This window comes from Zalophus californianus, chromosome 1 (genome assembly GCF_009762305.2).
Source record: "Zalophus californianus isolate mZalCal1 chromosome 1, mZalCal1.pri.v2, whole genome shotgun sequence".
Lineage (NCBI taxonomy): Eukaryota > Metazoa > Chordata > Mammalia > Carnivora > Otariidae > Zalophus > Zalophus californianus.
In genome coordinates this window covers 205024345-205037460 of record NC_045595.1, presented here as the reverse complement: position 1 = coordinate 205037460, position 13116 = coordinate 205024345, and the positions used below count along the sequence as shown (strand labels likewise).

The following is a 13116-nucleotide window of genomic DNA, read 5'->3' as shown; positions in this document are numbered from 1 at the left end:
AGTAAAGTTCAACTGGGGGGGGAAAAGCCATATTTCAAAATGAATTCCACTTTTTTCTTTAAAAACAGAGTTCACTGACCAAGAAAGATTTCAAAATGTTTTCTCGAATACCCCAACACGAAACTTTGAGGTTTTCAGGGAATTACAGGGATCAAACAACGAGTCGAGACTTGGGTTTCCAGGTTTCCCAAAGGCTCGAAACTCCCCTAGAGGCTAATTGCTGTTTACTGCAGAGACCTTCCTCATTTTTCTTCGGTAACATTTTCCAGCTCAAGAAGGGTCGTCCCATTCAGCCTAGGAGCATGGTGTCTGAGTGGCTGAATGGAATTGCTACCAATGGAAAGTATGCTGCAAGAGGCGTTGATAAAGCAGCTGCAAGGCAAACCTTGGCTGTTTTTTCCACCCTCCCCAAGCAAAGTTAATTAGCATAGGGAAAATGACTAAGGTGTTGACGTCACCTCTTTCCAGTAGAAACTTACACTCTGTCTCCGTCGGCCTGAAAGCATGCAGGACTTGACTCAGGAATTTGCTGTCCAAACAGGATGCTCTGGAAGCTGTGCTTTTTTTTTTTCCCAGGGGGCTGGACTTCAGTGCTTTATAAAGGGCTGGCCGGAGACAGGACCTACAGCCTCTTGCAAAGGAATCTCGCTTGGGTTCTGACTGCCTGAGCTGCTAGTCCTCTCACTGTGAGAAAGCAAGATGCACTTTAGAAACTTTAACTACAGTTTTAGCTCCCTGATTGCCTGTGTGGCAAACAGTGATCTCTTCAGCGAAAGTGAAACCAGGGTAAGGCTTCTAATGTAATGTGATTTTTGAGAGTTTTCAGAGCATTATGTTAATTGGGACTATTAACTGAAATATTTGCAGGGTGTTATGTGGCTGTCTTGTGGGCTTGGGGGTTTTGGAATAAATCCAAAATACTTGGAGCTTTATCAGTCAAAAGCCATTGCCTGAGGACTTAACCGTGAAGGAATTTTTGAAGCTTTCAATATTTGAAAACATCCAGGTCCCTTGATCAACTGGAAACGCAACTGGTTTTAACAGGGTATTTTTCGTTCTGTGTAGGTTGTAGTAAACTTTTAGAGGGAAGCTTTTTCTGACAGTGAATGGAGCTTTTCACTTTGACATCTAGAGACCAGAATAATTTTATCTTAGGAAATAAATATCGTAAAGATGTGTGTATGTTTGTAGTAATTACAAGGGCCTGTCCTCAAGTTTTCAGATTTCTTTAGCTAGGGAAAATGAGGCCATAGCAAGTAATAAAACTGGATAAATAACTTAACTGGGGGATAAGTGTACCTCCTGGGAAGCAGCTCTCATTGATGGTAATTAGTATAATTAGTAATTTTAATTACTGTGCTTTTCTTCATTTGATTAAGATGTAAGATTTCCATCACTCGCTACCCAGCTGTCTAATTGATCTTGAACAGTACTGTATATGAATGAATTCTGTGTGTTCTGTTTTGGGGATGGTATTCGTGTGATATGCTTTATACTCAATGCCATATTGGAGCCTGTGAAAAAACTGTTGTTTTGTTGTTTTTTAAATCAAATGTAACTCCATAATTGCGTATTATACTTGTGAGCCAGGACTGGTCTTTTTTTGAACTAGGTATCAGAGCACATTTTACGTATGAAAGTACTACAAAAATCTATGTATTTCGTATTAGTCTTATATGAATCAAAATCAGTATTTAATTAATTAGAGATGCCATCCAACAACTGTAATAACCAGATAACAATGATTAGAACCAACAAGATTATTTATTTTATTGGAGAATGGTATCACAGTCATATGGATTTAACAGATATTGTGCCTTCTCTTGTGTTCTGGTCCTGAGCCCTGACTTGTATTCTAAAAATATTCCTCAAAGTCCTCTCCCCCTAAATTCTGAATCATAACGTCAAAACTAAGCAGTTGGTCACAATGCCTATTGATGAGGTCATGCAAAATTCCAAATTTATGCCCATACGCTGTGCCAGAAACTTGCCCGTCCTCATGCTCCAGAGAGGTGGAGGAAAAAACCACACGCAGCCAGATAAAATCCTCCGCGAAGCATCTGCTGTGCGTTGTTCTCATTCTTTGCCTCTGCAAAACCCCTCAGAACTGTTCATAAACTAAAGAAAAGCCACGGAATTCAAAGAGAGGAAGTGTTCCCACTCCCCCCCACCCCCCTAACAACCTGCCCAGTGGTGGCAGGCTGACCACTGGCCCCACGAGCTGGAACACAGGTCCCGTCCTGCCTGTGGAGCGCCTTGGCCCTGGACATCCCATTCCCTCACCTCTGTCTAGCGCCGAAGAGTCTTGAAAACGCTCTCCCCTCCTATACACCATCCTCTCGCCGCCCCTCTGCAGAAACCGTGCTTTCCATAGGTTTCCAAGGTGCTCGGTGGGCCCCGCCCACCTCCCCTTCTGCATGGATCCCCTTTATAGAAGGCACGTCGCCCCCACCGGACCTTCAGCCAGCCCTTTTCTGCCTTACACAGAATTCCCCAACCTGTCCTCAGTGTTCAGTCTGGAAAAAAAGACTCGGAAAGCACGACTACTCAAAGTCCATACAATCTTTCTGGAAGTTTCGGCTGTCCACTCCCTCTCTGGTTGGAACCCTGAGGCCTTGCAGTAGCTTCCCAGCTCCCCCAACACCCTCTCGCTGACGCCCCTCCCCCTCCTGGACCCAGCCCAGCAGGGGGCGCTCTCCAAAGAGCTTTTCCCAAAAGGCTCCCTCCTGAATGGAAGCCTAATAACACCCTTGAACTTAAAGCATTTCCATTCTAAGAGCTCGTGCTGTTTCATAATTTTCACTAGCATTTATAACACTAGAGCTAGAAATGTACATATATTAAAGCCAGCATGCAGAAATGGGTCCATTTGCACTACATTAATTTTTAAACCAGTATTCTTTTAAAAGAGTTAAAAAGTAACAGACCAAGCGGGAAAACAATAGGGGGATTTCTTCTTAAACCTCTTCCTTTACACTAAGAAATGCAAGGTTTCTTTTAACTTCATTGTTTCCCAGTGCAATAAAAAAAATTTTTTTTTCCAAATGAGCTCCAGTGGTGTTAAGCCCTAAAGAAATATCTGCTGCACACAGCAACACCCAAAACTGAGCAGTAGGATCAGAGTTCACGGGGCTGGGGAAGGTTGTTGGACGTTAGGAACTGTCCTTTCCACTTTAAAAAGACTGTTTCTGTGACTATAAGAGGTGGTTAAGTATTGGTACTTGTTCTGCTCATTCAGTGAATTTAATAAAATCACCTGTCTTAGACTTAAAAGGGCAGAAAGAGCAAATCTTCAGAGGGTGGCTCTCTGTCCCCTCTAAGAAAGGAGTTGGGTGTTCTCGAAATGATACTAGTTCACTTCCTCAAGAAGAAACGCAGTGGAGTTGTCAAAGACTCCTACGCAGATATGTTCTAACTCCTTTTATTTTTGTTGTTACTTTTCAGGCCAAATTTGAATCCCTCTTTAGGACATATGACAAGGATATCACCTTTCAGTATTTTAAGAGCTTCAAACGAGTCCGAATAAACTTCAGCAACCCCTTATCTGCGGCAGATGCCAGGCTCCAACTGCATAAGACTGAATTTCTCGGAAAGGAAATGAAATTATATTTTGCCCAGGTGAGTTGAATCCATTGATACGCATGCTTCTCCCTCTCCCCCCTTTTAAAAGTAGCTTATAGGGGTGGCTCAGTTGGTTAAGCAACTGCCTTCGGCTCAGGTCATGATCCTGGAGTCCCGGGATCGAGTCCCACATCGGGCTCCCTGCTGAGCAGGGAGCCTGCTTCCCCTTCCGCCTCTCCCTGTCCCTCTGCCTGTGTTCCCTCTCTCGCTGTGTCTCTGTCAAATAAATAAATCTTTAAAAAAAAATCATTATATATATTACTTAGCCATCAGAAAGGGTGAATATTACTCATTCATCAGAAAGGATGAATACTTACCATTTTCATCAACATGGTTGGAACTGGAGGGGATTATGCTGAGTGAAATCAGTCAATCAGAGAAAAACAATTATATGGTTTGGGTGTTATACGCAACTGATGAATTAGTGTTCAATAATGCCAAAATTAATGTACTATATGTTGGCTAATTGAATTTAAATTAAAAAGAAATATCATTATAACAGGCACATAATACTGTGCCATATAGATATTTCAAACATATTTAACCAGTCTTTACTCTCAGACATTTATCTTGTTTTCCAATTTTTCACTATCATAGATGATGCTTCCGGGAACATTCCTGCATCTGCACCCTTTTTTAAAGCATGTTTATTTTGTCATTTGAATGACAAAAGCAACACAAGTTAACTGAAACAATCCAAGTACAACACAAAAGTCCCTAAAGTTAATTAGATAGGTTTCTCCACTCTCTTTCCAAAGCCTTCCCCCTAATGGAACCACCTTTGAAAATCTAGTGTGAATCCTTACACATTCTCCCCTTCACATATACAAAGACACAAACACAGAGTAGGAGTCCGTTTTCTTGCACAAAACAATGGAGTCACTCTCGCCTTCTCTTTTACTTAGCAAGGGTATGATGGACAACCTTCCCAGTCAATATGTACCTTATGTGTTGATTTAAAACTCTGAGGCACCTGGGTGGCTCAGTCGTTAAGCGTCTGCCTTCGGCTCAGGTCATGATCCCAGCATCCTGGGATCGAGCCCCACGTGGGGCTGGCTCCCTGCTCGGCGGGAGGCCGGCTTCTCCCTCTCCCACTCCCCCTGCTTGTGTTCCTGCTCTCGCTCTCTGTCAAATAAATAAATAAAATCTTTAAAAAAAAAAAAGAAATTTAAAACTCTTAAGTTTTGAGAAAGGCGAAGTTCATACTCTAAATTTTCGGTGCCTCGCCTTTAAGAAAACATCAGCATATATTTGAAAGCAAGTGATCTCAGAAATGGCCCCTGACCTTGGTTTGAGGAACTCTGGGAGAACCTTTCCTGCTCCTTTAGGAAGGCGGTCCGTAGAGCGCGAGGTTGTGGCCATGGCTACTCTGGCACTTGAAGGTTTGTGCAGAGGGTTTCCAGGAATTTGCTTCGGGGTTAGGGCTAATGACGTGCTCCAGACAGAGAGCAGACCTGAGTGGGTCCCCACTCTCTGCAGTTTCTTAGCAGCACCGAGCTCCATGCGATGGAGCGCCTGCAGACTGCAAATGCAGGCATGCACATGGGCACAGGGCTGCCAGGCCCGGCTTGAAAGGAAACTGGTAGCAAACACTAAGAAATCCTCCTGGTAGCAGGAGTCCCGGCCCCAGGACACTCACAAAGGGCTGTGCATGGGTTTGCTTTTTCCCTGGCTCACCATCCTTCCAGTTCTCCCCACTCCCCCCCCTCCAACCTTCAATGATCGGTGACCCATTTTCAAGGCAGCTCACAAAGTTCTATATGATGATGTAACAGGGATCCAACAGGTTAGCAGTGGAAGGAGAAGGAACTTCTTGGATGCTGCTTTCTGGTTCTAGCTGGCCCACAGTGGGGCTCCGAGCTCCCCAGAGCGGTATAGGAGCAGACATTAGAGAGGCTTCCTGACCTGGGCAGAAGGGCTCACTGGCCCCTCAAGCATAAATTAGAGCTGGGATGCCCCGCCCCCTCGTGGCCTGTGGGAGGCACGGGTTTTGACCTTGGATCCTTAGTTGTGAGCACACTCCTTTCTGAGTTTGATCACGTTCTGGATCATTACTTAGTCCTTCCACAGCTTTCTTCTCTCTCTCTCTCTCTCTCTCTCTCTCTCTCTTTTTCTTTTTAAGCTGATGATTTTATTTATTTACTTTTCTTTTATTTATTTTTTTAAGATTTTATTGATTTCTTTGACAGAGAGAGACACAGCGGGAGAGGGAACACAAGCAGGGGGAGTGGGAGAGGAAGAAGCAGGCTTCCCGGGGAGCCAGGGAGCCTGATGCAGGGCTCGATTCCAGGACCCTGGGATCATGACCTGAGCTGAAGGCGGATGCCTAACGACTGAGCCACCCGGGCGCCCCCCACAGCTTTCTTCTGATTACGAAAGTGAATGTGCACTCATTGTGAAAATTAAAATACAAAGAAAACCCAAACTGGTTAGACATTGACGTAACACCTTTCTGGATGGCCCTGTAGCCACTGATAGGACTTCTAAGCCCACGCTAGCGTCATGGGTTATTGTTTCATATTATTTTTTAAACTTCCTTGAAGGTGGACCCTTTTTCCCTTCATTGCTTTTGTCATGTGATTTGGAAGCCCAGAGTGAGGGAATTGCGGGGTACCACTGGGTAGGCAGGAGTCCTGGGCCCCGTCCCTGCTTTGGCCCCTGAGAAACTCTGTCATCTTAGAGCTGTAGCTTAGCCTTTGGAGCTTCTGCTATGCCTCTATGATATGAGGACCCAGAAGAAGTGGATGCTGAGATCCCTCTAGCCTCAAGCAACAGGGGCTTTATTTTTCCCATTTCTACTAAAACGGTACTAATTTTCCATCAGTCTGGGTCAGTGGTAATTACTTGCCGCCCCTGCGCCTGTGGGTCCCCCATAACCCCGTCGCATTCTCCAAATAGACCGCATGGCGAGCTGTCCTTGAACAGCATGCGTTCCGCTGCCCAGACATGGGCTCGTCCTTTGTCCTCTGTCCTCCGCAAGCTCACTAAGTGCCGTTGGATCGCGTGGCTTCTCTCCTCCAGAAACATCACCTGTGTTTTCTCTCTCTCCTCAGACTTTACACATAGGAAGTTCCCACCTGGCTCCCCCAAATCCAGACAAGCAGTTTCTGATCTCTCCTCCTGCCTCGCCTCCAGTTGGTTGGAAACAAGTGGAAGATGCTACTCCCGTAATAAATTACGATCTGTTATATGCTATCTCCAAGCTGGGGCCAGGTAAGCTGTGCTCTGGGGTGGGAGCAGGGAAAGAGATGGGGAGAAATTGTACTCGGGGGCCAAGACCGAGATGCACACCTGCCTCGGAGTGGCCAGAGCCTTGTGGCCCCTTTCGGCTGTCCTTCAATGGATGCGAGTGGGTTCTGTGAATTGTTCCTATCTCCGTTCATCTGTGTCTGTAACTCAAGTTGTTGGGAGTGTACACACCTGCCTCTGTCCTTAGCCAGTCATGGGGACCAAGCACCATGACCCCTCACGGCCGGCATCTTGCAAATCCTTCCCGTCACCAAGCACAGCCTGTGTGGGCAGCTCCAGACCCAGGCCCCAGGCCTGTCACCCCAGGATGAGCGATTGGACTTGGAAAGGGAAAACAGACCATCCCACACTTGAGAAACTTCATTTTTAGTCAAGGTGGTTTCGCCCATTGATCCGATTCTCACCTGCCCTTTTGAATGTTGAAGAGAACCACAGAGTATAGTGAAGAAAGAGCCCCTGTCCTGCATGCCCCCTCTTGGCCCCATTGGGGTGCTCACACCTTTTCAAAATGCAGAGAAAGACGAGGTTCCGGTCCTCTGATGCGAGGAACGTGTGAGTATGCAGAGAGAGATAACAGATACTATGGCCTCAGTCTTCTTCTCTATACAATGGGTATTACCCAGTGGAATTAATGAGCAGTAGAGGAGATTGTGTAGAAAGCACCTCAGAAGTGCCTGGCCCACAAGCATTGCCCAGTACAAGATTTCTGGAAACAATAACATGTTGGTGGTTCCTGTCCTACCTGCTAGGGTTTGAGTGAGGGGCATGAAGTGGTTTGAGCCCACCCTCCTGCCCTATCTATAGAGCAACCATAATAAATGCTGAGACTATCAGCTCCTCATTTCTCCTTGCCCAGCAATCTGATGATGTTCCTTTGGCTGGAGTGTTTTATTTCTTGGACCCTCAGCAGTTTCATGTTGAAAAGATTATATTTCTGAACATACCGCCCCAGTGGAAATTCCCTCTGAGGGAGAGAGCAAGAATCACATTACTTACTGGTAATGGTGGCGTGAAGGTCAAGATGGCCAGTCTGAGGAAGCAGGCGCCCCTCCCCGCAGCTCCTGGCTCAGGTGCATCAGCAGAGCTGAGGACTGGAGTCTGGGGATGCTAGAGAAGAAATGGGACCGCCATCAGGGAGAGGTGACAAACCGCTCTAGAGGCAGGAAGTTCAGCTAAAGACAGTTCATCACACTCCAGAATCTACCACGCCTTTACAGAAGGCTGATCTGAGAAGCCTTTTCAGAAACTAGACATAATAAAATCCATTCACCCTTAGTTTATCTCACAGTGAGCTGGAACAACATTCATATTTGGCTGTGCTTTACAGCCAACAAGATTGCAAAGATTTTGCAAATATGGTCCTATGCAGAAGCTTGCTGCATTGTGGCCAGTTGGTAGGTAGATAAGGATCCTGACCAGCGTGATCTTGTGACCCTCCACCTTCATTCCCTCCCCGACATTCCAAATTGAGAAACAACAACTACCTTTTTTCATGAGGAAAAGTGCCTTCCAGATTCCGAGGAGTCCCCAGGGTAGTGTGAGGCAGGAAGGTCTGGAATCCGGGCTGAGGAAGAGCACACAGAACTTGGAGGAAAACCCACCCCTGTACCCCTGGAGGGGAGGGGAGGAGCGAGCTGAAGCAAACCCTCCCCCCACCTGTTTAAATCCTAGCTTTCTACTGCACCCAGCTTCCCACCAGTAATGGTCCATGCTCTATTTGTAAACATTAGTAAAACTAGGTGACACTTACTGGGCCTGCGACCTGGGCACCAGGACCTAAGAGCTTGGCTTGCACTTATGTAATCGGCTCAGTGAAGTCAGGGTCATCATGATCCCATTTTACAGAGGAGAGGAGATGGAGGTTCACAGGGATGCGAAGGAATGCGCCCACGGGCTCCGGGTACTGAATGGTGGGGCTCCTAGCCCACGTTTGGCTACCGCCTCCCTCAGCCCTGAAGAGGCAGCCAGAGCAGCGCCACAGATTGCTTCTCAGTTACTTCTAGAAGACTCATCCATCCCACCCTTGCTGCACCAGAAGGCCTTGAACTGAACTGGACTGAACCTGGTCAGACTCAGGCTGACCTAGAAATGCAGGACACTCCTGGCTCCCGGGGGTGCAAGTTGTCCAAAGCAAAGGGATGCTGTGGTCAGACATGTTTTGAGAGCCCCTGGTTCAAACCAGCCATAATTGAGTCCTCTCGTGGGGCCCCCGGTGTGTGCTGCCTCCACACAAGAGCCTTGAGAGGGAGGCTGGCGATGTCCCTTCCTACCATGTTTTATTCATGCACCGTCTTCTGAATGCACACTCCTCACACTGTGCTCGGGAGTCATCTGGGAATTTTAGGAGGCCTGGTGAGCATGTTAAGTGTAATTAAAAATGCACTCCTTGGGACACACCTGACTGGCTCAGTCTGGTAGGTGTCTGACTCTGGCCCAGGTCATGATCTCAGGATCATGAGGTTGAGCCCCGCGTTGGGCTCCGCACTGGGTGTAGAGCCTGCTTGGGATTCTCTCTCTCCCTCTGCCCCTCCCCCATATAAATAAATAAGTAAATAAGATAAACTCCTTCCATACATCTCGATTCAGTGTTTGAAAGCAGAATAATATATAATGGTGATTATGTATGTGTGTGTGTATGTTTTTATATTATTCTTATGTTTATATATATACTTTTATATATAAATGTTTTTCTGCTAGAGCAAAAAAGAGGTATATCAAAGAATACCCATCCAGAGCGTATCTGGCCGCGTGCCTCTGTCCCTGCTGACCGTCCAGAGAAGCTTGGCCGCGCAGACCCCTCCATGCTTCTTGCCTGAGTGACCCTGCATTTCTCTTCCTTCTCTAGGGGAAAAGTATGAATTGCACGCCGCGACTGACACCACTCCCAGCGTGGTGGTCCACGTGTGTGAGAGCGACCAGGAGAACGAAGACGACGACGAGATGGAACGAATGAAGAGACCCAAACCAAAAATCATCCAGACCCGAAGGCCGGAGTACACGCCCCTGCACTTAAGCTGAACTGGCGCCCCCGGGGGGCAGAAGAATTCCGAATCACACTCGCGGGGAGGCATCTTGTACTGGGGAAGTGGCCGCTCACGACCTGGGAGGTGGCAGCCGTGATGGGCGGGGCAGACATTCCAGCGCGCCTGCTCAGAAGGGAATCCGGGCTCCGCCCCCTAGTTCTGATGCTCCGCCTCCGCCAGCGTTCCTGGCTTCCGGGAATGTCCTGGGCCAATCACTGAGCTCCGGGTGATCGCACGAGGACATTTGGGCCCAGCTCGATGCAAACTGATCACGATAGTGTTTCCTAATTGTCCTTCTCTGGTAGGTTCTGTGTTTGTCAAGGGCAGCTTCATCCCCGGGTGTGGGGAGAGCCTTCTGTTGCTGACCAGCCTGCGGGGTAGGCTCTCTCTACTGGGAGGAAGAGGCACCGCGAAGCCACAAAGTGGTGCAGAAACGTGAAAACGAGAACAACGCAAATGTGGGATTTGTAGTGTCTCATTCTTTTTCCCCCTCATGTTCTAATGTTTGTGCATGTATATTACTGATTTCCAAACTAACCTTTGTTCGTGTATAGAGTTACGCCATTGTTGTTTTGCATCTTTTGGGAAGACGGGAAAGCATTTGGAACATCTGTCACCTTTGCAGATTCATGACTGTCTTTGCAACAGCACTCACACGGGGCATCCCAGCTGGAATACGTCCAGCCCGCCTCCTCTCCGATGCCGCATCTACCTTGTGCTTTGGCAAAAGAAGTCGATCTGAAATTCCTATGTCGCGTTTCGCTTTATAAAATTCAGAGAATAGCAGTTTCACTGCCAACTTTTAGTGGGTGAGAAATTATAGTTTGGGTCTTTTGGGTCAGACATTGTTTCCATTTCCTTCTTTTACGTGGTGGTTTATACACATGAATCATAGCCCCCCCAAAAAAACTTTTGGGGGAGCTGTTGGTTGAGAGAGTTGATTTTTTTTTTCTTACCCCACTAAAACGTCACGATAAACTTGTAAATAAAGCTGATAGCATATATTCATACCCATTGTACACTTGGGTGAAAAATACGGCGGTGGAAGAATAGTGTCTGAATATTACCCTACCTGTGACTTGTATGTTGTAGAAAATGCTGTTAAATGTTGGACAGGACTTGAACTCAAAGCATGTGAAGTGGATAGTACATGTGTGGTGGAATGAAAGAGATGCAGTGCCTTCCCCATTAATTCCTGATGGAATCGTTACACTCGGTTAGTCTGTAATTTTTTTTTCTAGTTGTAATGCGTATGTCTGGTAAAGAGGTATTCTATTTTGGCCTTACAATACCATAGCAAAATTGGTCGTTTTGAAATACCTAATGACAAGTAACAGTGCATGCTTTGGAAGTTTGGAAGGTGGTTTCCTTTTAAGAAGCAAATACATTTGATTGTTCATGTCAAGAAATTGAATGTTCTCAAACCCCTGTTTACAGTACTTGGTGAGGTGGGGGGCAGGTGAGGGAGAGACCATTGCATAGCTGTTCAAATGTTCCTGGTTAAGTGCTTTTAAACTGGAGAGGCTAACCTCAAAATATTTTTTTTAACTGCAGTCTATAATAAATCAACACAATATGCTCTTTACGGAAAGGTTAATCTTTGTGCCCTTTTGTTTTTGATTGACCAGTCTGTGAACTCTTTGAATCCTGCAGCAGTCTCAAAAGGACACATTCCTTCACCAGTTTCTGTTTAGAAACTCCTGATTCTTTGCTCTGGTTCACGGAGGGATAACCACACTAACCAGACACCACTTAGCAAAGGGGAAAATAGATAAAACTGAAATCGGGAGTCTGAGTATTTGCTTTGTGTAGGGAGATGATACTCTGACGAGAAGCCTACTCACCAACAAAACCAGCAGCTCCACTAAACAGCAATGTTTTTGATTGTTAATTTGAAGAGTCGTCTTTCCTGTTAGAAAAGATGTCCACGAAAGATACTGAATTACAAAGGCCAGTTATGTTCAGAAAAGTCTGTCTCTGAACCTTCTGTTTGAATCTCAAGCAGCCTTTTCCCTGGAGCCCTGATGACACGAGGTGGTGAACTTCCTGCCCCGGCCAGCCCACAAAAGCCAAAACAAGCCAGGGTTTCTTCGCTGAACTCGAGAAAATGACATTAATCTCGATCAAGATTAACATGAGGCATTCCTCCGTGAAAATTCACATGCTCTTCTTTTTTTTCTCCTGTGAAGAGCCTCATCCCATCACGTCCAGGAGAATTTCCATATCTTAAACCCATATACGTTTGAGGTTTAAACATTGTCAGAAAATCCACTTTTCAGTCTGGTGGGCAAATTGGGTTATCGGGCAGATTCACTAATTGCCCGCCTAGCAAGGGAGGGAGCTGTCCTTTATCATCACGTTGAGTAGCAAGGAGCCCACCGGGTGAGCACAGGTGGATGACACAGCGTGCCGGCCCAGGATCCTTTCTCATCAATAACCCTGGGATAAAATCAGAACGTGGTGTCAGTTCACTCAGAATTCCAGATGGTCCCCTCGTACACCTGGGAAACTATAAGCAGATGCAGATATGGTCCCACTGCCCATGAAGATGACAAAGCCTAGAGTAGAAATCACAAGTCACTGAACATCTGCACTCGTGAGGACAATGGCTGATGAGTTGTTCTGTGGCAGCCTCAGCTGGAATCCCGAAACCGTGCACTTGCTGCTTCCCAGACTGGTGGATACCAAGGGCCCCAAATCTTGAGCATGCTCAGGACTCATGCGTCTGTTGGTCCCGCCCTGCTCATCAAAGGGCTCTTTAAAATGTGAAGCAACAGACACAAAACAGCCAGCACCGAGCAAAACATACCCTTTTGCCATTGATTGAATGCATTCCTTAAATAGATTTTGATAAATGCACTTCTGATCTGGTGGGAACCAGCATAGAGTCATCCAAGAAAAGAATCCCGGCCCCCCCTGAAATGGATGCTAAACCCAAGTGAAGGGTGGTAATCGATGGAGAAGTATTAAGATTTCATGCAGCTATTAATACTTGGGTTAGGAAGACTGATTTGCAGTCAGCAAGCATTTAGGATTTTATATTTCCAGAATGTGAATGCAGTGTGAATTAGTGCCCATGGGAGATGTGGGTTTTCAGAGAGCCTCAGTTTTCAGTGAAATGTACAGAATTCACTACAAAGTAAACAGACAGATTTTCTCAAATGTTAAATTGCAACAGATTCAATGTACTGTACAGACATGTTTATGGCCCAAAAATGAATCC

The 13116-nt window shown here is 46.2% G+C and overlaps 1 protein-coding gene across 2 annotated transcripts in view; it reads left to right on the top strand.

The window, feature by feature from the left end:
• Positions 1–11484, top strand: part of RCAN1 (regulator of calcineurin 1) — a 97852-nt gene extending 86368 nt beyond the window's left edge. The window contains exons 1-4 of one of the 2 annotated variants that reach the window (XM_027585062.2): positions 598–786; positions 3445–3618; positions 6675–6834; positions 9716–11484. In XM_027585062.2, coding sequence (XP_027440863.1) covers positions 700–786; positions 3445–3618; positions 6675–6834; positions 9716–9888 — 594 coding nt within the window. In that variant the 5' untranslated portion in view covers positions 598–699 and the 3' untranslated portion in view covers positions 9889–11484. Of the gene's footprint in view, positions 1–597; positions 787–3444; positions 3619–6674; positions 6835–9715 lie in introns of those variants that run through there. The other variant, XM_027585061.2, reaches the window with a different exon arrangement.
• The last annotated feature ends 1632 nt before the right edge of the window (positions 11485–13116 follow it).